Source organism: Oryctolagus cuniculus, chromosome 21, assembly GCF_051225735.1.
Source record: "Oryctolagus cuniculus isolate XC-2025 breed Fujian yellow rabbit chromosome 21, ASM5122573v1, whole genome shotgun sequence".
NCBI classification, from domain to species: domain Eukaryota; kingdom Metazoa; phylum Chordata; class Mammalia; order Lagomorpha; family Leporidae; genus Oryctolagus; species Oryctolagus cuniculus.
In genome coordinates this window covers 27,753,962-27,779,968 of record NC_142887.1, presented here as the reverse complement: position 1 = coordinate 27,779,968, position 26,007 = coordinate 27,753,962, and the positions used below count along the sequence as shown (strand labels likewise).

The 26,007-nt window shown below is 62.0% G+C and overlaps 2 protein-coding genes across 9 annotated transcripts; one reads left to right on the top strand and one right to left on the bottom strand.

Annotated features, from left to right (window-relative positions):
• The first annotated feature begins 339 nt into the window (after positions 1-339).
• RNF215 (ring finger protein 215) lies at positions 340-7,856 on the top strand. 3 transcript variants are annotated; one of them, XM_051826684.3, is made up of 9 exons: positions 340-729; positions 947-1,075; positions 1,439-1,510; positions 3,398-3,468; positions 3,845-4,001; positions 6,370-6,489; positions 6,568-6,711; positions 6,927-7,029; positions 7,114-7,856. In XM_051826684.3, exons 1-9 carry the CDS (start codon positions 442-444, stop codon positions 7,134-7,136), a joined length of 1,107 nt encoding a protein of 368 aa, XP_051682644.3. In that variant the 5' UTR covers positions 340-441; the 3' UTR covers positions 7,137-7,856. The 3 variants fall into 3 exon arrangements, with proteins under 3 accessions (XP_051682644.3, XP_051682643.3, XP_051682642.3); XM_051826683.3 differs by having other exon boundaries at positions 3,383-3,468; positions 6,373-6,489; XM_051826682.3 differs by having other exon boundaries at positions 3,383-3,468.
• Positions 7,857-9,951: 2,095 nt separating this feature from the next.
• On the bottom strand, positions 9,952-25,940 carry CCDC157 (coiled-coil domain containing 157). Of its 6 annotated transcripts, none has more exons than XM_070065813.2 (11): positions 25,766-25,940; positions 18,995-19,176; positions 16,581-16,752; positions 15,297-15,942; positions 14,590-14,667; positions 14,098-14,288; positions 12,972-13,139; positions 12,708-12,876; positions 11,720-11,859; positions 10,346-10,413; positions 9,952-10,249 (listed from the first exon to the last, which is right to left on the bottom strand). In XM_070065813.2, the coding sequence occupies exons 1-11, from the start codon at positions 25,808-25,810 to the stop codon at positions 10,015-10,017; spliced, it is 2,094 nt and encodes a 697-aa protein (XP_069921914.2). In that variant the 5' UTR covers positions 25,811-25,940; the 3' UTR covers positions 9,952-10,014. The 6 variants fall into 6 exon arrangements, with proteins under 6 accessions (XP_069921914.2, XP_002721232.3, XP_089179069.1 ...); XM_002721186.6 differs by having other exon boundaries at positions 18,995-19,253; positions 25,766-25,902; XM_089322943.1 differs by lacking the exon at positions 25,766-25,940 and adding an exon at positions 20,773-20,907 and having other exon boundaries at positions 18,995-19,253.
• Between the last annotated feature and the right edge of the window lie 67 nt (positions 25,941-26,007).

Sequence of the window (26,007 nt, the reverse complement as noted above, 5' to 3'; positions counted from 1 at the left end):
GGGGCGTGACATGGCCCTGGCCATACTGTGGGTCAGTGGCTCTTCCCCTTCGCGACCCCCTGATTCTGCCTCTGCCTCCCCAGGGCTCCTCTTCCAACGGCTTTCCTCGGTCTCCCATCTCCGGTCTCCGCGGACAGCCTGGCTGGCCTCCCCGCGTCCGCCTCTCTCTGACTTCGCACACTGCACCGCGACCCCCACTACAGCTCCCCGGGGCACTGGCGCCCGGGTTTCTCTACGGCCACCAGGGGGCGCGAGCGGCCCAGTCTGGGCGTGGGAGGTGCCGAGCGCCTACCCCGCCCCTCCCGTCGCCCCGCCCCGTCCGGCCGCGGCCCCGCCCCTCCCGTCGCCCCGCCCCGTCCGGCCGCGGCCTCGGTCCCTCCGCTCCCCCCGTTCCCGGGTCCCCTGCCCCCCACGCGTCTCGCCAGCTTGCAGGGTCCAGCCATGGGCCCTGCCGCGCGCCCCGCACTGAGGCCGGCGCCGCCGCCCCCGCCGCCGCCGCCCCCGTCGCCGCTGCTGCTGCTGCTGCCGCTGCTGCCGCTGTGGCTGGGCCTGGCCGGGCCCGGGGCCGCGGCGGACGGCAGCGAGCCAGCGGCCGGGGCGGGGCGGGGCGGAGCCCGCGCCGTGCGAGTGGACGTGAGGCTGCCGCTGCAGGACGCGCTGGTCCTGGAGGGCGTCACGATCGGCCCCGAAGCCGACCCGGCGCCCCAGCTGGGCGGCCGCCTGCTGCTGGTGAGCGCCGCCTCTCCGGCGCCCCGCCGTGGACCCCGCGCCCAGAACCCTGGCATGCAGGGCCCACCGCCCGGACCCCCAGCCTAAAAGGCTTCCAAATCCCGAGCCTGGAAGCCCCTCCCCTCCAGACTCATCCCCAAACCCCAGTCCTGCATGGCCTGTACCCAACCTCCGCGCTCTCTCCCTCCTCCCCCTGCTCTGGTCCTGGGCCCTCCAGATGGACGTCGTGGAAGCCGAGCAGGACGTGCCCGCAGAAGGCTGGATCGCGGTGGCCTATGTGGGCAAGGAGAACCAGGAGAGTCAGGGCAGTGGCCCGCAGGCCCATCCCAAGGCCCTGATCCGGCAGGTGCAGGGGGTGAAGGGGGGAGGGGAGCTGCAGCTGGCCACAGATGGAGCCCTCTGGAGCTTCCGGAGAAGCCCAGGCCTGAATGAGTCAGGAGACTCCAGTGTGGAAGACTGGGTCAGATTAGTGCCAGGGCAGTGTGGTGTGGGGGCAGGGAGGCCAGGGGGAGCTCAGGGGGCTGACTTGGGTGATGTATGTGATGGGGGAGGGAGGACAGCAGGTATTGTTTGGAGCCTACAGAGCGCCTGGCCGGGAAGGAGAGTTTCTGCCCTTGACCTCAGGTCAGCCCCTGGCTAGTCTGTCCCTGGCTAGTGTGTCCACGCTCACAGCAGGGGGTGTGCCAGCCTCCTACCTTCTGTCCGACAGATGCAACGGGCCCTCTTCCTGGGAGCTTCTGCCCTGCTTCTCCTTATCTTGAACCACAACGTGGTCCGGGAGGTGAGCGGAGCGGGCTGGGCGGTCAGGGAGGTGAGCCGGAGAGGAGTGGGCTGTGTGGTCGGGGAGGTGAGCGGAGCGGGCTGGGTGGTCAGGGAGGTGAGCGGAGTGGAGCGGGCTGGGGGGTCGGGGAGGTGAGCAGAGGGCAGTGGGCTGTGTGGTCAGGGAGGTGAGTGGAGGGGAGCGGGCTGGGGGGTCGGGGAGGTGCCGGAGTGGAGCGGGCTGGGTGGTCGGGGAGGTGAGCGGAGTGGAGTGGGCTGGGTGGTCGGGGAGGTGAGCGGAGGGGAGTGGGCTGGGGGGTCAGGGAGGTGAGCGGAGTGGGCTGGGTGGTCGGGGAGGTGAGCGGAGGGAAGCAGGCTGGGTGGTCGGGGAGGTGAACCAGAGTGGAGTGGGCTGGGGGGTCGGGGAGGTGAGCGGAGGGGAGCGGGCTGGGTGGTCGGGGAGGTGAACCAGAGTGGAGTGGGCTGGGGGGTCAGGGAGGTGAGCGGAGTGGAGTGGGCTGGGTGGTCGGGGAGGTGAGCGGAGTGGAGTGGGCTGGGTGGTCGGGGAGGTGCCGGAGTGGAGTGGGCTGGGTGGTCGGGGAGGTGAGCGGAGTGGAGTGGGCTGGGTGGTCGGGGAGGTGCCGGAGTGGAGTGGGCTGGGTGGTCGGGGAGGTGCCGGAGTGGAGTGGGCTGGGTGGTCGGGAAGGTGAGCGGAGTGGAGTGGGCTAGGTGGTCGGGGAGGTGAGCGGAGTGGAGTGGGCTGGGTGGTCGGGGAGGTGAGCGGAGTGGAGTGGGCTGGGTGGTCGGGGAGGTGAGCGGAGTGGAGTGGGCTGGGTGGTCGGGGAGGTGCCGGAGTGGAGTGGGCTGGGTGGTCGGGAAGGTGAGCGGAGGGGAGCGGGCTGGGGGGTCGGGGAGGTGAGTGGAGTGGGCTGGGTGGTCGGGGAGGTGAGCGGAGTGGAGTGGGCTGGGTGGTCGGGGAGGTGAGCGGAGGGGAGTGGGCTGGGTGGTCGGGGAGGTGAGCAGAGGGGAGCGGGCTGGGGGGTCGGGGAGGTGAGCGGAGTGGGCTGGGTGGTCGGGGAGGTGAGCGGAGTGGAGTGGGCTGGGTGGTCGGGGAGGTGAGCGGAGGGGAGTGGGCTGTGTGGTCGGGGAGGTGAGCGGAGGGGAGTGGGCTGGGGGGTCAGGGAGGTGAGCGGAGTGGGCTGGGTGGTCGGGGAGGTGAGCGGAGTGGAGTGGGCTGGGGGGTCAGGGAGGTGAGCGGAGGGGAGTGGGCTGGGGGGTCGGGGAGGTGAGCGGAGGGGAGTGGGCTGGGTGGTCGGGGAGGTGCCGGAGTGGAGCGGGCTGGGTGGTCGGGGAGGTGAGCGGAGGGCAGTGGGCTGTGTGGTCGGGGAGGTGAGCGGAGGGGAGCGGACTGGGTGGTCGGGGAGGTGAGCGGAGTGGAGTGGGCTGGGGGGTCAGGGAGGTGAGCGGAGTGGAGTGGGCTGGGGGGTCAGGGAGGTGAGCGGAGGGGAGCGGGCTGGGGGGTCGGGGAGGTGAGCGGAGGGGAGCGGGCTGGGTGGTCGGGGAGGTGAACCAGAGTGGAGTGGGCTGTGTGGTCGGGGAGGTGAGCAGAGGGGAGCGGGCTGGGGGGTCGGGGAGGTGAGCGGAGGGGAGTGGGCTGGGGGGTCGGGGAGGTGAGCGGAGGGGAGTGGGCTGGGGGGTCGGGGAGGTGAGCAGAGTGGAGCGGGCTGGGTGGTCGGGGAGGTGAGCGGAGGGGAGCGGGCTGGGTGGTCGGGGAGGTGAGCGGAGTGGAGTGGGCTGGGGGGTCGGGGAGGTGAGCGGAGGGGAGCAGGCTGCGAGGGGACACGAGGGAAAGGGGGCCTGAGGTCGGCCGACCTCCGTGTGCTCCCTCTCGCAGCTGGACATCTCCCAGCTCCTGCTCAGGCCGGTGATCGTCCTCCATTACTCTGCCAACGTCACCAAGCTGCTGGAGGCTCTGCGGCAGTGAGTTGGGGGTTTGGGCTGCCGAGGGCTGGGCCTGGGACCCTGGTTCTCCCCCGGGCTCACAAGGCTCAGGACCTCCGCCATGTGTTGGCCTTAAGACTGCTCACTCCCAGGTGGAAAGAGAGGTGAGAGGCTAGGGAGGAGGCCCCAGGGGCCTGGAATGATGACCCAGCCAGGAGAAAACAGGATACTTGATTGACAGGCCCTCCCGACCCCCATCACCCCCGGGCTTGAATGGCTTGGCCCATGGGAGACCCAGAAAAACCAATGACCTGGACAGGCCTGGGAGCCAGCGCAGGAGGCCTGCACAGGGGACATTCCAGGGCATCTACCCAGGGCTGCTTTCCCACGAGCCCTGCCGTCTGCCCCCTCCCAGGCGGGCCCAGGCCACAGCCGAAATCACCAGCGGAGAGTCCCTGTCGGCCAACATCGAGTGGAAGCTGACTCTGTGGACCACCTGCGGCCTCTCCAAGGATGCCTACGGAGGCTGGCAGGACCTGGTATGCCTGGGAGGCAGTCGTGCCCAGGAGCAGGTGCGTTGCCGGCGGGTTATACGGGGCCCAGGGAGAAGAGGTGCAGGTGTGGGGTTGGCGGGGTGGGGGGTGAGGTTACACACATGCCTTGTCTTGCAAGTCCTGGGGCCACTCCCGACCTCAGTGGTGGGGAGAGCCTCTGGCATCACACGGCTCTTGGGGGTGTTCAGTGTCGCGGTACAGGGGGTGCTCAGTGTGGCACCCGGCCCAGGGCCGCGGGTGGGGGTTAGGGCTGCCTGCAGAGGTTCATGCTCCACAGCCTGGCTTTCACAGCTCCCTTAGCCACTTGCTGATCCTCTTTTTCCAGTCTTCTGCGTCCTGGCTCCCTGTGCCCTGTGCCCTATGCATTGTCACCTGCCGCTCGGCCTTGGCCATGCTTGGCTGTAGGCGCGGATGCTTTTATCTCCATCTCTCTCATGTCCGGCTCTAGGCAGGACCGTCTTGGCTCATCCTGCTTGTCTTTGCAAAGCCTCCTTTGCACCCTCAGGTTGAAGTCCCTCTTCTCCGTCCCAGCAGCGCTCTGTTGGGCCCTTAGTGGGGGCTCTTAGAATGGCCCACCCCCTGCCTACTGGGCAGCGTGTCTGCCTCCTGGTGGCCAGAGCTGTTTTGTCTCTGGTCTCCCTGGGGTTCAAAGGTATTCTCAAGCCTTTCTCGGGCCCCTGCTCTGCGTGGGGCAGGCCCAGCGCAGTTTTCCAGCCTGAAGCCTCCAGCAGGTGTTGGTGGATGTAAGTCAGGCAGGGCAGCTGTTCAAATCCTGGCTCTGAAACCTCGGCTGAATTGGTCTTAGGCTGAGGGTGTAACTTCTCGTTTCATGACCGTTTGTGAACAGGGATGGGACACTGTAATCCATGTGCAGCCCACGTGGATGCCTGGACAGGGCAGGCATGTGGTGAGAGGCCGGGGGAGGGGCGAGAGGTAGGCCGGAGCTAGGGGGAGGTGCCGAGAGGTAGGCTGGAGCTAGGGGGAGGTGGTGGGGGGAGGAAGAGTCTGGAGAGGCCTGGAGGCAGGGATGCACACAGTCTGTGGTCAGCTGGCTGACCTGATGTACCTGGGGCCCTGAGTCCAGGGCCCTGTCACCGTCCCTCCAGTCCCTCTGGGAATCCAGAGCCGTAGCATCTGGGTGTCGGGAAAGTCTGATTGAGCCACATGCTTCCTGCTCTGATGGATACACACACACACACACACACACGACACCTGCTGCTGCTCCCAAGCACAGGGCTTCAGGCAGACTCGGCCCCGGAGAGCTTACTCTGTAACGGCCACCCACTCAGTGAGTGCTGCCTGGCTCAGCAGGGCAGCTCCAGCCCCGGGCTTTTGTAGGGGCCCAGTTGGGGAGAAATTTACTGTCACTGCTGGGTGAACACCGCTGGGCTGGTGGTGGGCACAGGACTCAGCAGCTCAGCTTAGGGCTGGAGGAGGGCTTCCTGGAACAGGCACTGGCACCCTGGTAGGCGGGCAGATGGGTGCAGGAGAGCGGGGCACAGCCCATCATCTCTCAGCCCCTCTCCCCCTGCACAGTCGTTGGTTCTTGAGCTTCGGCACTGGCCGGGGCAGGACACGGTGGCAGACAGATGCAGGAGAGTTTGGAACGCGCGTGTTTATTCGTCCACGTGAGAGGGCGAGCTTGTGTGGGAGAGCCTGCGTGCTTCTTCCTTGCTCAGCCGCGTCGATTCCCACTGCCCAGTAGCCACACTGCACAGGTGGGAGTTAGGTCAAGGTCAGCGGGGTTTTCCCGGTAACCCTGAGGCCCCGGGGCTGCAGCCGTGGTTGTATCAGACATGGCTCCCTCCTGCCAGTCGGAGCTCACGGGCCACAGCAGGCAGTGGCAAGGAAGTCTGTGGATCCAGTGAGCGTGAGCAGGGCTGGGCAGGGGGAGCCCCCAAAACCAGGGGTGTCCAGAGGCATTAGCCCAAGGAAGGGGCGAGGAAGAACGTTCCCAAGCAGGGGACGGATGCAGGAAGGGGCCAGGAACTTGTGTGCTGAGAGGAGGCAGCAGGGAGGGAGAGCCCCATGCGAGGGGACCGAGGCAGGGTGGGGGTGGGCAGGTGGGGCCCGAGCAGCAGAGGCTTGTGGGACACAGGAGACCCCGAGAGGGCTAAGCAACAGGGCCTGGGCGGGGGGGCTCCTTCTGAGTCTGGGGCTGTGTGAGCCTTCAGGCTGGTGCCAGCGGGTGGGCGGCAGAGGGGCCTGGGAAGGAGCAGGGGACGGTGGTGTGGACTGGGGGTGGAGAGCCTGAGGCCTCCAGACCCCGCAGGTGCCAAGAAGCCGGTTAGGTCTGGGTTGGGGACGGGGGAGACACAGAGGCCCCCAGGGAGGGAAGAGTGGGGGGCGGCCCTGCAGTCCCTGACCTCTCTCTCCTTCCCCCCAGAAGCCCCTGCAGCAGCTGTGGAACGCCATCCTGCTGGTGGCCATGCTCCTGTGCACAGGCCTTGTGGTCCAGGCCCAGCGACAGGCGTCGCGGCAGAGCCAGCAGGAGCCCGGAGGCCAGGTGGGAGCCAGCCCCGGGGCGCCCTGGTGCCTGGGGAGCGTGCCAGGCCTGGGGACTATGCCTCTGCTCCCCGTACAGGTGGACCTGTTCCAGCGGCGCGTGGTGCGGAGACTGGCATCCCTCAAGACGCGGCGCTGCCGCCTGGGCAGGGCTGCGCAGGGCCTGCCGGGGCCCGGCACCGAGACCTGTGCCGTGTGCCTGGACTACTTCTGCAACAAGCAGGTTGGCTTGGGCAGAGACCGCCATCAGCTGACCTGGGCTGCCCCCCACCCTGCTCCCGAGAGACCTCAGAACCTGCCCAGCAGCTGTTCTGCTCGCAGGCCCCACCAGAGCTCCAGGAAACAGAGCTGGGGGAGGGGTGCAGGCCACAGGAGCCTTCACCCTCCCAGCTCGGGCGCCGCTGCGGCCTGAGCCTTTGTCCTCTGCCTGCCCTGCAGTGGCTTCGGGTGCTGCCCTGTAAGCACGAGTTCCACCGGGACTGCGTGGACCCCTGGCTGATGCTCCAGCAGACCTGCCCGCTGTGCAAGTTCAACGTCCTGGGTGAGCACCAGGGGCGGGGCTCTGGCCCAGCCCGCCTGGTCCCCACCTGACGCCTCCCCTCCCTGTTCTTCCTCTTCCTGGCAGGGAACCGCTACCCAGACGATTAGCTGCCCGGGCAGGGACTCTGCACGTGGGGACGGACCCCTCTCGCCTGCACCCCGGCCTTCAGCCTGGGCTCCTGGGACAGGACAGCAAGCCCTGTGGATGGGAGGACTAGGGCCCTGCCACGGGGCAAGGCGTCCCACCTTGGGGCCTGCAGCCCCAGGCCAAGGATGGAGGGTCAAGACCCGCCGGAAAGGAAGAGGGGGCCATTCTCTGCAATCCTGAGACATCTGTCTGCCCCTCTCACAGCAGCTCCCGGATGACGTGGGGCTGGCGCCGCTGTCCCCTGTGGCCTGTCCGGGTGTTTGTGGGGGCTGAGGGTATGGCGGCCAGGTTTTAGGCTTATTTATTGGGGGTGAATTTGAAGCAAGAGCTGTCTGGCCTAGGGGCACTCTGGTCTGACCGTCTTCCAGGACACATCTTGGCCAAGGCTGTGATGTTGAATCCTGAGCTCCCCCTACCGCCTGCCGCCCTGGGCACTGGGAGCTGTGGGCCCCGCTGCCTGTCCAGCTGGGTCCCTTCTCAGGCTGGGTGGGACCAGAGGCCTTAGACACCATGCGGCCCTGGACCTGCTAAGTTGGGGCTGTGAGTTGCTGTCCGGGATACTTGAAGCCACAGGATCAATGTGGTGCGTCTTCCAGGGGCATCTGTTTTTGTTTTGTTTTTTAAGAGTTGCGGTAGGGAAGGTTTAATATTAAAATAAATATGGATATATTTTAACATAAGATGTGAAGTCTGTGTGGATGTTTTAAGATTTTGAAGGGCCTGGCATTCTGGCATAGTGGGTAAAGCCGCTGCCTGCAATCCCAGCATCCCATATGGGCATGTGGTTTAAGACCTAGCTGCTCCACTTCTGATCCAGCTCCCGGTTGATGGCCTGAAAAAGCAGCGGAAGATGGCCCAAGTGCTTCGGCCCCTGATACCCATGTGGGAGACCTGGAAGAAGCTCCTGACTCCTGGCTTTGGCCTGGCCCAGCCCTGGCCATTGCAGCCATCTGGGCAGTGAGCCAGCAGATGGAGGATGTCTCTAATTCTGATTAAAAAAAAAAAAAAAGATATTTGGGGCCGGCACTGTGGTGTAACAGGTAAGGCTGCCACCTGTGGTGCCAGCATCTAATAGGCGCCAGTTTAAGTCCTGGCTGCTCCTCTTCTGATCCAGCTCTCTACTATGGCCTGGGAAAGCAGTAGAAATGGCCCAAGTCCTTGATCCCCTGCATCCACCTGGGAGACCCCGAGGAAGCTCCTGGCTCCTGGCTTCAGATTGGCCCAGCTCCAGCTGTTGCAGCCATTTGGGGAGTGAACATGCAGGTGGAAGACCTTTCTATCTATCCCTCTCTCTGTCTGTAACTCTACCTCTCAAATAAATAAAATCTTTAAAAAAAAAAAAAGATCTTAAAAAAACATGTTGAGGGCTGGCACAGCGGGTTAATCCTCCACCTGTGGTGCCAGCATCCCATATGGGCACTGGTTCTAGTCCCGGCTGCTCCACTTCTGATCCATCGCTCTGCTATGGCCTAGGAAAGCAGTAGAAGACGGCCCAACTGCTTGGGCTCCTGCACTCGTGTGGGAGAGTAGAAGAAGCTCCTGGCCCCTGGCTTCAGCTCAGCTCTGGCCACTGCAGCCATTTGGGGAAATGAAACAGCGGATGGAAGACCTTTCTTCTCACTGTCTGTAACTCTGCCTCTCAAAATCTTTCTTAAAAAAAAAATCACCTTGGATTCCACTGCCTGTGGTAGCTGGAATTCTAGGATTGCCCCCCAAGACCCCCTAACCCACTTCACCGTGAGCACACCTCGTAGAATCTCTAGAATGGTGACCAAGGGATCTTACTCCCATCACTGGGTTATGTTACAGGGCACAGCAGACCTGCAACTAGGGGGGAATCGATGCAGGCGGAATTCTCTGCTGCCGGCTGGAGGGCCGAAGGGAGGCAGAAATGCAGACCCCAGTCCTCCAGCCACGAGCGCAGACCTCTGCCAGCCCCAGGATGACCTGGGAGTGAGTGCTTCCCCCAGGACCATCAGAAAGGAACGCAATCCTGTGGATGCCTTGATGTCAGCCATCTAGGACACCAAGCACAGGGCCCAGGTGCCCTACGGAACTGTGACCCAACAGACGGGTGCTGGGTAGGCAGGGGCTGAGGCAGCTGCCCCTGGGGGCCTAACCCACAGAGGGAGCCCCCTGGGGGGCCTAGCTCACAGAGGGAGCCCCCTTGGGGCTGGCCCTAGCTCACAGAGGGAGCCCCTGGGGACTGGCCCTAGCTCACAGAGGGAGCCCCTGGGGGCCTAGCTCACAGAGGGAGCCCCTGGGGGGCTGGCCCGCCCCGTGAGGGCATCCTGGCCTCTCAGATGCAGCAGTTGGCTAGCGCCTGCCATGCTGGCTTAGCCACACACAGCCCCTCGAGCCTTCTGCGTCCACTGAGCCACTCTACCTGGCAGCCTCCACGTCATGTGTGCACCTTGACAAGTCCCAAGCAAGGTCTCTGAGCCTGTCCCGAGGTGGCTCAGGGCAGGTGGCGGCTCCTGGAGGAACACCGGATTGCCGCACACTAGGCATCGTTAGTGGCACCAGTGCCCGGTCACAGGGCACCCTGGGGGGTAGGGCTTCAAGGTGGGTGGCCCAGTAAACGCAGGCCTGGTGAAGGGGTCCAGCTGTGTAGCTGGGCAGGGCCTGTCTCACCATCAGTGGCCTCCTGGGGTTCTGCCTTGCCAGGGCCCTGCTGGCTAATGACCTGCACGGCTCCCGGCCAGGACAGGGAAAGAAGGGCTTGTCCCAGGCTCAGCCACAGTGGGAGGAGGCCAAAGTCATGGTGGGCAGATGGCTGGGGCTTTTATTATCACGGGGGTTGCCAGCCACCTGTCCTCCAGGCCCACCCGTTGTAGGCTACATGGGCCGCTCCTGGGCCTGGTGAGCAGAGCTGGCCTGGCTCTGGCCCGGTGAGAGTCTCCTCCTCAGCCTGGCCAAGGCCCGGATGGGGTTCTGGGTGCAGATGGCCGAGTGGGTCCCCCCCTTCAGGGAGGACTTGCTGGGCTGCTGCGGTGGGGACGCTCGGGCCGGGCCTGGCAGGGGCCTGCCTGGACTGCCTGTTCTGCCAGGGAAGTGCCGCCTGCCCATGGGCCTAAGGGTGAAACAGACCACAGGGTCCTCTGTGAGCCAGGGGAGCCACCATTCTCCCCCTCCCCCGTGTGCCCGCCTCCCGCAAAGCCGCACTCACCCCGGGGAGGCTCTTGGGGCCTGGGAGCCCTTGCTGGGAGAGGACCGGAGCTGGTCCTGCGGGATCAGCTGCAAAGAAAGCCAAGTTCAGAGAGGCCGAGGAGTCTCCTCCCCGCTGCACGGGGAGAGCGTCCCAGCCAGGGAAGCGAGGGAGGGCCCGGTGGAGGGCTGCCTCCTGCCAAGGCTCCTGACTGCACTTGAAATAAAAGCAGGGAGGGATACAGGGGGCCTGGAACTGGAAGACACTGGATCAGCAGCACCTCACACCCTTTCCTCTTCCTTTTTTCTAAAGGTTTATTCGTTTATTTGAAAGGCAATTACAGAGAGAGACAGAGACCTTCCATCTGCTGGTTCACTTCCCAAATGGCCACAACAGCCAGGGCTGCTTCAAGCCAAAGCCAGAACTCCATCTGGGTCTCCTACACAGACGGCAGGGGCCCAAGCACTGGGGCCATCTTGTGCTGCTTTCTCAGGCGCATTAGCAGGGAGCTGGATTGGAAGCAGAGCAGCCGGGAAGCCAGTCGGCCCTCACATGGGATGCCGGTGTCACAGCTTAACCCGTGCACTCCAACGCTGGCCCTGCTCACTCCTTCCTGGAATGGGGAAGATGTCTCACAGAAGCGTGGCCTAGGAGCTGGCACCATGGCAACACTGGTTAAGCTGCTGCTTACAATGCTGGCATCCTCCATCAAGTGCCTGTTCAAGTCCTGGCTGTTCCACTTCCAATCCAGCTCCCTTCTAACACACCTGGGACAGCAATCAAAGATGGTCCAAGTGCTTGGGCTCTGGCCACCCATGCAGTCACTGGGGGAGTGATCCAGCAGGTAGATCTTTCTCTGTCTCTTCATCTCCCTCTCTGTCTCTCTCTGTCTCTGTCTCTCTCTCTCTCTCTCTGATGTTCTGCCTTCCAAATAAATAAATGGCCAGTGTTGTGGCACAGCAGTTGAAGTTGCCACCTGTGACGCCAGCATCCCATAATAGTGCCGGTTGGAGTCCCAGCTGCTTCATTTCTGATGCAGTTCCCTGTTAACATGCCTGGGAAAGTAGCAGGCGATGGCCCGAGTGCTTGAGTCCCTACCACCCACATGGGGAGACCCAGTGGAATTCTAGGCTCCTGGTTCAGCCCTGGCCATTGCAGTCATTTGGGGAATGAACCAGTAGAAGGAAGACCTCTCTTTGTTTTCGCTCTATACCTCTGCCTTTCAAATAAATACAGCTTTAAAATTAAATAAATAAATCTTCAAAAAAAAAAAAAAAAAAAGCCTGGCCTAAAGCCACCCGAGCAGAGGTGGGCTCTCCACAGGTTCCCAGGGTGCGACCTCTGCTGGGTAGGGGCCTCTTCCAAGTCCCCAAAAGCCCTGCCTCTCAGGCCCACCTTGAGGCCCCCCTGCTGGGCCACCTCATGGATTCTGGACAGCATCGACTGCAGCCGCTCGTTCTCCTCCTGCAGGACCCGGACGCGGACGCTGTTGGCCTGCACCTGTCTCTCCATGTCCTCGGTGACGTTGCCGGAGCCTGCAAGGACGTGACCCTGTGCCCGGTGGACCGGGGCCTTGGAGGGCAGGCCCAGGGCAGGTGACGGCGAGACCCCCCTCCACTTCCCCACCTCTGTGCCTGTTGGGAAAGTGACCACTGCCTTCTAGAATCTGAGAGCTCCTGGGCACCCTCGCAAGCTAGCTGGCGTGTGAACCTCTCCAGGGGCCACCTGCCTGGCAGGCCAGAGAGAGGAAGGCACTTGTCCAGAGTCACACAGGCCTGAGTCACAGAGTTCAGTGTGCGTGTTCTGCCTACTGCCTGGTGCTGCCCGTACCAGCTTCCCAGTTCCTGGTTTGTAAAAGAGGGGGCTGCTCCCCCTTGGGGCACGCAGTGCTCAAGGGTGACGATGTGACTCCCTAAATTGCAGGTCCCCCTGACAGCTCCCGCAGTGGGTTCACTGGTGGCTGCGGAGGGCTGGGGGGCCCGGGAGAGACCCAGGTCACTGGACGTCCACTATGGGTTCCTAGCAAAACTGTGCTGGGGTTGGGGGGTGGTTCTAGGATGCCAGACAGCTGGGGGCTGCATGCTGGGGACCAGCCCCGTGGAGTGGTTTAGGGAGACAGCAAGGGGAGGCAAGCAAGGACTGCACAGGCTGCCACACCTGGGTCTCGATTGTGGGCAGCCATGCCTCCTCTGAGTTTCCACGCCCCCATCTCCACAAAGGAGTGGACAACAGGGGAAGCCCATCAGGGCCTTGGCAGCTCTGGAGGGGCCACACTGCTGGCTGCCGCTGCCCCGGCTCTGCCCACCTCACGGCAGGCCAGGAGAGCCCTCGGCTGCCCTGCCCTGGCCCTGGCGTACCCCCGGCCGCACCCCTGGGCTCCTACTTTGGATCTGGGACTCCATGGGTCCGTGCAGGTCCGGAAAGGCCACCAGCAGCCGCTCCCTCTCCTTCAGCGCCGCCAGCTCCTGCTCCAGCTCCGAGATGGTCAGCCGCAGGTCTGTGGCCGTCTGCTCTAGCTCCTGCTTCTCCCGCTGCAGGCTCTGCAGCAGCTCCTGCGACAGGGGAAGGCTCCAACCTAGCCCTGAGGATACCCCAGACGAGGGGCGGGCCCACGGGCATTGCGCTGGCCGGAGGCTCCCATTGGCACCTGCTGGGCCTGGAGCTGGCACTGGCCCTGCTCCCTGTCACTCTGCAGCTGCTCCTCGGCCTGGACCCGCTGCACCTCGGCCTCATCCAGGCTGCCCCGCAGCTCCTCGCGCTCCTGGTCCAGGCTGTCCAGCTGCTGTAGCAGGGCTCGCTGTTTGGCCTGCAGGGACTAAGCAGGAATGGACAGGCAGGGAGCTGTGAGGCCCGTGGGGCTAGGCCCAGCCACGCTGGACCAGGGAGGCCATGCTATCCATGACATCTGCCACACCCTTCCCCTCATGCCGGGTGTCAGGAAGACAGCAGGCAGGTGCACACCCAACTGAGCCAAGGCCAGGACCCTGGCTTGCAGCGCCCACCCCACAGAAAGCAGGTGGCTGACGGTCGGCCATGTCCCCTTAGTTTCCACTCACAGAGGAATCCTGGGAAACAGGCTTGCTTTTCCTTAGGTCCCCAATGCCACATCGGCCTGTGTCGCCGAAACCCCCATTTCCCGACACCCCCCGAGTGTACGGCAGGAAGAGCCAATGCTGGTTTGCTCTGAGCCCTGTTGGCCCTATCTCTTGCTAGCTGTGTGGCCCTGGACAACTCCCCTAACCTCACTGAGCCTCAGCGTCTGCATCCATAAACTAGGGATGACAAGAGTCTCTGTTTCCTACGACTGTGGCAGGGAGCGAGAAGGAGCTTGGAGGCCTGTGTCCGGGTCCCAGCACACACCTAGGCGTGGCGGCCACGACTGTGTGCAGGGCACTGAAAAACACCTGCCTGGGATAGAAAGGCTGTCCCTCTACCGGGTCCACACCTGACCCTGAGGATGCCTGCCTTGTCACCAGCCACTGGCGTCCAGCTCAAAGGACACCTCTTCCCAGAAGCAGCCCTGGGGTCCCCTGAGCAGGTGTGTCCATCCCTCTGTGGACCGCCGCAGCACTGCCCTGCCTCCCTAGCCACACCTGCCCATCCCCACCAGGTAGGGGGCTTCACTGGGCAGCATCTGTCGCTGGGTCACTCTTCTCCCAGGGCCCAGCTTAGGGCAATCTCCAAAAAGGGTGTCAAACTAGAACCTGGGCGTGTGCTGGGGAGGCCTCAGCCCCGTGCAGCCCCCGGGAGCAGGCGCCCAGGGCTCGCCTCACCTCCTGGTGGCGGACCATGCTGTCCACGCGCGCCTTCTCCTTGTCCAGCTCTGTGCTGGCCCAGTGGATCTGCTGCCTGGCCCCGTCCAGCTGCGCCGCCAGCAGCTGCACCTGCTCCTCCAGCCGCTGCACCTGCCTCTCGGCCGCAGCCCTGTGTTTGCGCTCCTCCAGCATCTGCTGGGCCTTTGCCTCTGCAGGAGTGAGCTGGTATGGGAGGGGGCGGGGCAAGGGAGCCGGGGGTGCGAGTCCCTGAAGGGGAGGGTCGCACCACGTCTCTGCGACCACATCCTCGGCCACAGAGTGGCCCCTGCCTGAGGTGGGATTGCAAAGCAGAAAAGTGTAGTCTGGGTGGGAGGTGGCAGCTCAGCTCAGGTCACCGCCCACCCTCCCGTGGTTCAGTTTCTCTGCACTAGGAGCTCAGGGGGCGGAACTGGAGGATGCGGATCCAGCTGCACCACGGGGCTGTGACGTGGCGTCTGATGGGCTCCTTACCCACGGCCTGCGTGGACTCCTGCTGCTGCTTTAGCTCTCCCTCCAGGGCAGCCACCTTCATCTTTAGGTCACTTGTTTCTGCGGCAGCCAAGAGAGAGGCCCTTCAGGGAGTCCCCTGGCCCGGCTGGCGGCCTTCATGCCCAGGGCTCCCTGCTGAGTGGAGGCAGCCATCATGGTGCAGGGGCCCCCAGAGCTTGTGGAAGGAGACTCTGGGGAGGTGCCAGGAGCCCTGGGCCTCCTGCACCTGCTTCTCCCTGCCTAGCCACCGGGTGTCTCCATCTCTGTGGGCCTCGGTGTCCTTCAGAGGTGGGGGGCGTGAGTGACTTGCCCATGCCTCTGAGGCCAGGTATCGATGGGTACTGGCCGACTTCCAGTGCCAGGAGGTGCCAGGGAGTAAGCTCCCCAGAGTGACAGGCGTGGATCCACACCCCAGCTCCCCCCCTTTCTGATGGCACAAGCCTGGGGCGAGCAGCGCACCCCGTTTCCTGGTGCTCCCCAGCTGGACGGAGCTCTGGCTGCGGACCGAGTGCCCAGCTGAACACACACACGTACCTTTCTTTACTGCCTTCCCTGCCTGCCTCTTGTCCATCCCCAACCCAGGTCTCCTCCACACAACCCACGGGTCCTTGAAGCCCTGTCTCAGGGCTCGCTTCCGAGATGCCCAGGCCAGGGCTGCGGCAGAGACCCAGGGCTTCAGGGGCACAGACCTGCGAGGAGTTGCTGCCTGTTGTCCTCCCATGCGGCCAGGCGCTGCTCGGCCTCCTCCACCTGCTGCCGCCCCCGCTCTTGCTCCTGCCGCAGCGCCTGCTCCAGCTCGGCCACTCGCGTCCCCAGTCTGTCCTTCTGCCCCTCGGCCTCCTCCAGCTGAGCCCGGAGCGGGCTGACAAGTTGAGTGAGGGCTCCCACGTGTTTACTGATGCGTGCCAGGTCTTTGCTCTGCTCCGCTGCCCAGTGGCCCATGGTGGCAGCCGGCAGCGGCCTCAGCCCCATGCTGTCCTGCACCAGCTGCTGGAAGTGGCCTAAGGACGAGGGCAAGTTCTGGCTATGACACAGGCTGATGACCACCTTGCCCACCTCCTGCAGGCTGCCCTGGACGCTGGTGCACGCGTCACAGGGCACCAGGGCCGTCTCGATGGTCTGGGAGTGGACGCTCTTGGTGTTCTCGGAGGTTCCGGCTGGACACCGCAGGGAGGCGCTCCTGGACAGGCTCTCCGGCTCTTGGCAGGTGGGGGTTAAGCCTGGCATTGGGGAGGGGGGCTTGCTGAACTTGGCAGTCATATATTCGGGGCTCCTGGCCGGCTCGCCCTCGGCTGTGGGCTTGGAAGTCGGGGCCTCCCCTTGATTTGCCCTTTTCTGTGGTCAGGGTAGAATAAAAGGGAAATCGAGTGAGGGAGACGGACCAGGGCTGGTGCTCTGGGGATGTCCTGTGACAGCCTCACCCGGCGCTCAGGCCCTCAGGTGTCACCTGCCACCAACATGAGTAAGATGGAACCTTCTCCCCCTTCTCCACTGCCTCACCTTCCAAGTCCAGGCCTGCTCTCTGCTGCCCAGCCCCAGGCCTGACGTGACCACACGCCTGGGGATGGGAGGGCAACGGTGACAGCAGTGGCTACAGGTGACTGGGCTCTGTGCTATTCTTGGGCCCCTGTAATCACTCTCAGCTTTAGTTTCTTCACCATCATGGTGGCAGTGGGTCTTCCCCTCCAAGAGGATTATGGGATAGCACATAATAAGTGGGGATCATAGTGAGCCCATTGTACAAATGAACAAACTGAGGTTCGAGGTAGGTAGGATTTTCCCCCAACATCCTTACAACATAAGTGGTTTCCCACTGGGCTTCAACTGAGTGGGCTCTAGAGTGGGCCCTGTTCCTGTGGGCCATGGGGAGGCAGAGAAGGACGTGGTGCCGTGCACACGGCGGTGCCGAGGGGGCGGGCAGGGCGTGAGGGTGCCTGCAGCCAGGGGATGAGGTGAGAGTGGGGCCGACCCACCTGGGAGGCCGTCTGCTGGCAGAGGGCGCCCAGCCTCAGCAGGCTGCTCCAGAAACGTCGGGCCGTGAGCCCCACGGACATGCAGGGCCCTGTAGCCCGCGTGGGAGGTACCACTTGCTCCAAGCCCAGGTTCTCCAGGTAACTGGCGCAGCTCTGAAGCAGCAGCAGGAGCCTGTGGGTAGAGACAGGGTTGGCTCGGGTCCCGCCGCCCTCACTCCGCAATACTGGCAGCCACCAGTTCCGGGGAACTGGCCCAGGCGTCGGGGACTTGGAGTCTGAGGATACGCTCGGCCAGGCCAGCTCCAAACATGCCAGGGGCTGCTTCCTCCAGGAGGCCCTCCCTGGCCCCATGCTCAGCTCAGGGCCTTTCTGGGCCTCCTGGATGGCAGTACTTCTGCCTGGCCGTTCCCCACCCCCAGTGGACCAGGGAGCTGTGGGAGGCCAGGCCTCACTGCACCTCAGTTGTATCCTGTGGGGCTGGGAAGTCCCGGGTGAGCAGCCACCTAACATCAAGTGGCCCAGAGCCTTTGTTTCATGGATGATGGAGCTGAGACCCCCGAGCAGGGCTGGGGGTGGGGTGAGCAAGATGAGAAGGAGTGCGCGTGCCATCCCAGGGCTCCTCCATGCTGAGCCCCTTCTGGGACCATGGAGACTTGGGGTGGGGGGAATCTGGTCTCTGTCCTCACTTCCAAGTGCAACATTAAGAGTCGGGAGCTCATTTCAAGGTAAAGGGTTGTTGCAAAGATAAGTCTGCATTTGCACAGGCACCGAGCTATTTTAAAGGTAGAGGTGTTGCATTTCCAACACTCTCGGGGCAGTAGGGACCTCACCTTGTTGCAGGTGCAGGGAGGTCACCCCAAGGCCCTGGGAGGTTGGGCAGAGAGGGCCTAGGGGAGGAGATGCCAGCCACCTTCAGGCCCTGCCCGCTCCAGGCCAAGGTGTCCTCTGTGAACGGCACAACAGTGCTTGGAGAAAGAGAAAGCGTCTGGAAAGAGGACAGCGCGTGGCCCTGACAGACAGACTGCTGTGCTGTGACCTCAGCCGTGACGCCACCCTGACGTGACGGATCACTTCAGACACGCCACCGCCCTCCAGGCTTCCCGGGCTGCCCTGGCCTCAGACCCAGAAACCTCCGCCGAGGCTAAGAGCATAAGAGCCCAGGGGCAGCTCCCCCCGGGAACTCAGAGTGGGGCTGGGAGGCCGGCAGGGCAGAGGGCACGTCAGTGACAGCCTCCCGCAGGAGAGCTGGGCTAACTGGACCTTCCTGGACCAGGAGGAGGTGCGCGAGCACAGGCCAAGGCCACGGAGGAAGGATGGCGTGTCCTCTGCTCACAACATTCAGCCACCCCCCCCCCCCATTACAAGCGGCGCTTCTGAACGGAGGGAGCTGGCATGGTGGCGCAGTGGGTTAGGCCGCCGCTTGAGATGCCAGCATCCCATGTTGGAGGAGTTCCGGTCTGAGTTCCAGCTGCTCCATTTCTGTGAGCCAGCTCCCTGCTACTGCTCCTGGGAAGGCAGCGGTGGATGGTCCCAGTACTTGGGCCCCTGCTGCCCACGTGGGAGACCAAGATGGAGCTCCTGGTTCATCCTGGCTTCGGCCTGGCCCAGCCCCAGTTGTCGCAGCCATTTAGGGAGTGAGCCAGAGATGGAAGAATCTTTTTTTCTCTCTCTCAATTCCTTTGTCATTCTGCCTTTCAAATAAATCATAAGCTTTTATTTTTTATTTTTTTAGAAACAAAGAATGGTCACCCTGGTCTCTCCATCCCCAGGCAGGTCATCTCACAGCTGCTGGAGCCCCTCTCACATCTTGGCTCCCGGTCTGGCTCCCAGGGCTCGATTAGCCCCCGAGCTCATAGGCACCGGCAACCTGGGCTGCAGTCCCCAGAAGTGGAAGGCTGGGGACCCTGTGAACTTTAAGGATAGCGCAGAAGAGGTGGGGCTGCAGGGGTGTCTCCTAGGGTCTTCCCAGCAGTGCCAGGATTTGGAAAAACATACCATGTGTCTGAAATGGGATTTGCACAGTGAACAGGACAGCCCGTGAGATGCCAAAAAAGGGGGGCCGAGTACAGAAATTCTGAGTAGCAGCTATGGTGGTGGCCCTGACACACAGAAACCCTGAGGAGGCAGCCAGAGTGGCCGAGAGCAGCGGTCAGCACTGTGGTGCCGCACAGACCAACTGGGGCTCCCAGCAGCCCCCCGAGGGGGCAGAGCAGGGCAGCGTGGCACAGCGCAGCCAATAAAAGGTGGGATTGCTTCGAGGATCTGAGCGGATCTGGCTTCCAAGAGGTGACCAGTGGTGACTGCTGTGGCCATGCCATTGCCACACCTGCAAGGGACTGCTGCGGCTGCCTCTGGTTTACAGGGTGGGTGGCTACTTCCCGCGAGGGCCAGGTCCGATCGGGGGAGGTCCTCACCTGTCGATGACCAGCTCCAGCAGCACAGCATGGGACAGCTGCGTAAATTCAGGGTCTCCCGGCACGTGGTCATAGTGCTCCAGCAGGGCCACCATGTCGAGGTCACAGGCCACACGGTCAGGGAACTTCCAGGAGGGGAAGCGCACTGGCCCAGCGCGGGAGAACACGTCCACGATGGCGCCCTGCAGGTCGGTGAGGTCCTTACGCAGGCTGTCCATGCAGGCCTGGCTGCCCAGCAGGTGTGCCATCCTCACGGCCCCTGGGGGTAGGCGGATGGGAGCCCTGTGAGCCAGTGCCCTGTGGCTGCTGCTCGAGCAACTGTCTGCGAACCCCGGCCTGCAGGGTTCCTGAGGGTCTGCCCCAGGCCCTGGGGAGAAGTCTGTTCCCCCAGCCCTGGGGCACACGGCCCTTCAGGACCTGATTCTGGGTGGTGGTGCCAGCCTCCCTCTAACCCACCTTATCCCACCGTCCAGGCTGCCAGAAGCACCTCCCAAGATCCCAAGAGCCTGGGTGCGCCAGGCTCCTGCTGGTTGCTGGGTGGCTACCTGTGAACACGAACGTGCCAGCCACCCTCCCCTCCCCGGGGTCAACCCTGGACAGGTCCACGGCCAAGCAAAACACAGTCACGGCTGCCGCGTGCTGGCCCACAGCAGGTCAGTGTCATCCCCTGCCAGCACCACTGCAGTGGCTTCCAGCGGCACCCCAGGCCCGCTTGCCCCAGGCTGATCCACGCCAGCTCTAGACGTCTAGGCCAAAGGCTATCTGATGGCTCCATGCTGGCCAGCAACCCCTCAGGACTCCCACGCTGCCCCGGCTCTTCTGTGCGTATTCCGGAGCCTGTGCACATCTGAAGACAGCAATTCAGAGGAACTGCCCGTGGCCCTCGACTCAGAAGGTAGAGAAGCAAGACGCTGTCCAGGCCCATCCCGGGAGCTGCATGGCTGTGTACACACTGAGCCCCGGCCCTCCCCACCCTGCGGGCCAGGGTCCCTTGGGCTTCATGGATTCCTAAGCAGTAGAAAGAAACCCCCTCCCCTTGCCCTACACCTCTCCCTGAAGGCAGGAGCTGCCTGGTACCTATTTCAGTCCATGGCCTCTTTTGTCCCCAGCATGTCCAGGCCTGGCTGGGGAAACCTCTCCCACCGAATCCACCCCAACCCCTTCTCAGGAAAGGGCACCCCAGTGTGCACCCTGGGGCTTGGCCCATGCCCAGACCTCACTGGGAAGCCACGCTTCTCTGCGTGATTCTGCTCCAGACCCCGCCATCTCCCCAGAGCACTGAACGGTTGCCCGCGTGCCTCTGCCTGGCACCGCCTGCTTGGTACGTGGCACCTGCCCGGTCAAAGGGCAACTGACTCCGGCCAGAGCTCTTTCACAGCTCTCTCCAGCTCAGACACTGCCTGGGGCTCTGGCCACTTCAGCGTCTCACCACCCAGGACGGGCTCCCTCCCTGCACTTCGTCTGGGACAGCTTCCCGAGGTCTCCCCCAACATGTCCCTTTCCAGGGACGTGGTCCAGGCCCCCCAGCTGGGTGAGGTCCCCTGGTGCACACGCTCACTGTGTGTATTGTGTCCTTTAGCCACACTGCCACCAGAAGGAACCATTACTGGAGTGACTGTTCCACTGTCGGTCTAGCTCCCCGTGAGAGCATGCACTGTGTTTTGAGTTCAGTGCAGTATGGCCTGGCCTCCTGGGCTGAGCTGGGGAGTTCAGAGGCACCTAGAGGTAGTACCCCAGGGATATACTGGACTCTCCCAGAGGACTGGGCCTGCCCTCACCTCCGCACAGGTGGAACTGGAGTGTCTGTGTCTGGAGCTAGCGGTGGCCTTTGGGGCTCAGGGTCAGAGGCTCATTCCTGGTGCCTGGCTTCCTGTCTCTGGTGCAGAGCTGCCCCCAGCAGCCCTTCAGTCCCTAGGAAGAGATGAAGTGAGTGAGTGCACAGTCAGGCAGGACCTCCTAGGGGGCAGCGGGAGGCCACCTGGGGAGAAGAGTGGGGTAAGGCAAAGGGCAGGTGCCTTGAGCCTGCCTTGCAGCTGAGCACAGAGGGCGTGATCTAACAGTGCTGGGTCTGATTAAAGGACCTACTGCGGGAATCCACTTCCTTTATACAGAAGGGGAGACCGACCAGCTCTCTGCTGTGGCCCGGGAGTGCAGTGGAGGATGGCCCAAGTGCTTGGGCTCTGCACCGCATAGGAAACCAGGAGGAAGCACCTGGCTCCTGGCTTCGGATCAGCGCGGTGTGCCGGCCGCAGCAGCCATTGGGGGGTGAACCAACGGTGAAGGAAGACCTTTCTCTCTGTCTCTCTCTCTCACTGTCCACTCTGCCTGTCCAAAAAAAAAAAAAAAAAAAGGGGAGACCGAGGTGCTCCAAAGTCAGGAGGCTGGTCCAGGGTCACTCGGAGAGCTGGGATTCTCGGCTGGCATTTCTGCTCTGCCCTCAGGCCACGCTGCTTCTGGGGAAGCAGTGCCCGAAAGCAGATGTCTAATCAAGCCACGTCTGAGATTTTGTTAGGTTTTTCTACTCCGCCAAGATGGCGTGCAGGAGACGTTACCTGAAAACCTGGCCCCCTGGGGACTGGGAAAAGAGCAAAAGCAAAAGGCCACTCTCACCTTCCTCCCTGACACTGGCCACGACACCTCGAGAGGCTGAAGACCCTTTAGACCCCTCTCCCTGGAAGGACCTTGCGGGACCACGTCCAGCCTTACGCCCGGTGGGGAGGGAATGTCACAGTGCGATGCCAGCTAGAGTCTGCACAAACAGCCTTGCTAAGCCCCTCGCGCTTGTTACTGTGAGATCACACTCTTCCGTCCTCCACAAGTGTCCCTAAAAACACACGGATTTCCCCCTTTATCTGGGTCCTCGTCTCTTGGGGTCCCCTCGTCACGGGACACATTTATTGCACAAATGCACTTGCTCTCCCTTTGTCATGGAGGCCTCAGCCATGAAGTCTGCAATGGGTGAGACAAAGACTTCTTTCTCTCCCCTACACCGCATTAAAAAGAGTAAGAAGAAACAGGCAAATTAACAACATCTTATCTAACCACATACACCCAAAGCCTTATCTTTAAAAAAAAAAAAATCATGGGCAGCAGTTTTTTCTATGATTATTTGTTTGCTTTAATCTACTTGAAAGGCAGAATCAGAGAGACGGCTCTTCCATCCATTGGTTCGCTCTCTAAATGCCAGCGACAGCCGGGGCTGGATCAGGCTGAAGCCAGGAGCCGAGACGTCGACCCGAGTCTCCCTTGTGGGTGACAGAGGCCCGAGCACTTGAGCCATCACCTGCTGCCTCCCAGGACACCCCAGCAGGACGCTGAGCTGGAAGAACAGCCAGGAGGCGGGCATCCCAAACCTTGGCGTAACCCACTGCACCGCACCTGACCCGACCCAAACATTATCATTTCAACACAAAATCAATATAAAACTGTTAGGGAGGTTGTTGGTGCTTTTTTTTTTTTTTTTAACATTCTTTTCATTGTTGTTAAGTCTCAAAGTCCAGTGTCTATTCGACACAGCACATCTCAGTTCGGACCAGATACCATTTCAAACGCTCAGAAGTCACGCGGGGGAGGGGCAGGTGTTTGGCCTAGTGGCTAAGATGCCCCTTGGGATGCCTGCACCCCCACATCGGCTCCACTCCTGAGTCCAGCCCCCCGCGAGTGTACACCCCGGGAGGCAGCAGGTGATGGGTCCTCACCTGACACGGGAGCCTGGCTCGAGGCCCCAGTTCCTGGCTTCAGCTCAGCTCCCGCCCTGGACACTGCTGGCGTTTGGGGAGTGAACCAGTGGATGACGAGCTCTCTGTGTCTGTCTCTCCAACAAAAACAACGCTTTTAAAAAGCCACGTGAACTGGCAACGACTGTGTTGTACAGTGCCACTGTAGAGGGTCGGACGCTGTGTGCTCATTCAGCACTCAGCAAGGATTTACAACCTGCTGGGCACAGTGTCAAGACTAGGACGGGGCCGGCTCCATGGTGCAGCAGGCTAATCCTCCGGCTTTGGTGCCGGCATCCCATATGGGCGCCGGTTCCAGTCCCGGCTGCTCCTCTTCCGATCCAGCTCTCTGCTATGGCCTGGGAAAGCAGTAGACAGTAGGCGATGACCCAAGTCCTTGGACTCCTGCATCTGTGTGGGAGACCAGGAAGAAGCTCCTGACTCCTGGCTTCGGATCGGCGCAGCTCCGGCCGTTGTGGCCATTTGGGGAGTGAACCAATGGAAGGAAGACCTTTCTCTCTGTCTCTTCCTCTCACTGTCTGTAACTCTACCTCCCAAATAAATAAATGAAATCTTTAAAAACACACACACACACACACACACACACACTAGGGACAGAGCAGGACGCACAGGGCGCTGTCATCCAGAAACCACTTACATACAGACATACGAGCACACACATACTCACATTCCACACAGGTGTTGCCTTGGCAACTGCCTCTCATGCGCCATCACTGCCCAAGAGATCTCAGGTCCCCAAGGAGTGAGGCAGAAACAAGGAAAAGAACAGGGAGAAATGGTGTGGGTTTCCTCGCTGGAACAGATGTGGATGGAGATAATAAAGCCAGCAAGATGCCCCAAGCTGCGAGGAAGTGGCAAAGCACCTGGCGCTCACGAGCAGACTCAGGAAGGCACCAAGAAACCCTGCCTTGTTCTTCCAGTACCTAAAGCTGCCGTCTGGGGCCATCGTAGGTACCAGCTCCCGTGAGGTTCCGGCTCAGACAAACGGCAGCAAACGGCAGAGCGTGGACACTACCCAAAGTTAGCTGACATCATCTTTCCCCCTGAAAATGGAATTTAGGCAGGCAGAAGGATGGCTGGAGAAGCGCTATGGGTGTGCTGAGTGGAGGAGCACTTGATGTGGACTTTCTGGGTCATTCGAGGTTCTTAAGGGGACCCGCCACCTCAGGTTGCCAGTTCTGCAGTGACAGCATCAATTGGGCCAACACTACCTGTAGTCAGAGCAGTCATCAACTCTGCCCCTCTGTAGTCCCTTTCGACTCCCAGAGAAGGGCAGGGCACTTGCCTCCACTCCTGATCAATACGCAAGCCCTTTCTCTTTCTGAGAACTAGTGCAATTCCCCACTGGTAAAGATAATTCCTACCGGGGCGGCGCTATGGCGTAGCGGGTAAAGCCACCTTCTGCAGTGCCAGCATCCCATATGGGCACCAGTTCAAGTCCCGGCTGCTCCACTTCCGATGCAGCTCTCTGCTGTGGCCTGGGGAAGCAGCAGAAGATGGCCCAAGTCCTTGGGCCCCTGCACTGACGTGGGAGACCTGGAAGAAGCTCCTGGCTCCTGGCTTCGGATCAGTGCAGCTCCAGCCATTGCGGCCAATTGCGGAGTGAACCAGCGGATGGAAGATCTCTCTCTCTCTCTCTCTCTCTCTCTCTCTCTCTGCCTCTGCCTCTCTGTAACTCTGCCTTTCAAATAAATAAAAATCTTAAAAAGTTATGCCTACCTCCCACCCAGTGTGCCACTATGAAAACACTTTCCAAACTTTATTTTTTTTAGAAATCAGATAATTTAAGGTCATACATCTAGTAAGTATTATAACTAGTTTTTCAAAGTATTTCATTCAAATCTTTGTAATCCAGTTAGCTTGAGAATCCTTTTGTTTTCCTTTTTTTCTTTCCAAAATTTATTTTTTTAAATTTATTTGAGAGGTAGAGTTACAGACAGTGAGAGGAAGAGACAGCGAAAAAGGACTTCCATCCGCTGGTTCGCTCCCCAGATGGCTGCAATGGCCGGAGCTGAGCCGATCCAAAGCCAGGAACCAGGAGCTTCTTCTGAGTCTACCACATGGCTGCAGGGGCCCAAGCACTTGGGCCATCTCCCACTGCTTTCCCAGACCACAGCAGAGAGCTGGATCGGATGAGGAGCAGCCTGGACTCGAACCGGCGCCCATATGGGATGGCAGCGTCACAGGCTGAGGCTTAGGCCACTACACTTTCCAAACTTTAAAACCAACAGGACAGCATTGTCCGTCTCTGACCTGAGACTGTCCATGGCACGTGAAGACAAAGCAAGAAATAACTCCCCACAAGTAGAGGCGTTAAACTCGGCCTGGATCGGGGTTCCCACTACACCGACTCGGAACTTCACTGGCATCGCTACATCGGTTGCCATGGTTACTGTAAGGGATAAACGACCTCATTCATAACAACTCCACATTAGCCACTTGTGACTGAGTCAGAGAAGCCAGCGTAGGGGAGAGGCCCGGAGAGAACGAAGCTGGGGGAGCAACTTTTCCTATCACCGCCCCATTTCACAGGTAGGAAAACCGAAGCCCTGGTGGTGGTGGGGGGGGTCAGCGCTCATTCCCGCCTTTCCGGAGCGGGGGAGACAGGACAGAGCCCAGAGGAACCCCAAGAGCCAGACCAGCCGGCGGGATTTCAGGTGTGGGCGTGGTTTGCAGCGCCGCACCTGTGGGAGCGAGGGGAGGAGCCTAAAGCACCTGCCGGGATCTGGGAAGGGCCGGCTCAGGAGGCCGCCCGAGGGACCTATAAAAAAGGCAGGCCCTGGGGAGGGGGGTTCAGGAAGGGGCCGGTGGGAGCAGAGGCATGGGATTTGGGAGGCCTGGAGGGGGAGAGTCTGAAGCGAAAGAGGGGCTTGAGGCGGCGGTCCTGGGGGGAGGAGAACCCCCAAAGTTAGAGGCCAATGCGAGGGGACGGGGAGGGGGATAAGAAAGCGGGGCTGGAGGGGTAAAGTAGCGGTCGGAGCCGCGAGGTGACCGCTAGGCCCCTCCGGCGGGTGATGAGAACTTCTCATCTCACCTGTCTCCGGCGTCGCAGCCTAGCCTCTGCGTCTGACCGGCTCATGGAACGGCCCCCGCCGCACCTGCGACTCCTAGGCGTCTCCGAAACCCCGAGCCTGGCGCCCTGACTGCTGCCATGGTAACGGCGTCGCGCGCCGCCGTGCCCGCGGGAGGGGCGGGAAGCGCGCCCCGGCCAGGGGGCGGGACCGGAAGTACGTCAGTTTCGCCTCCGCGGCGACGTCTCGCTCACGGCGACGTCTC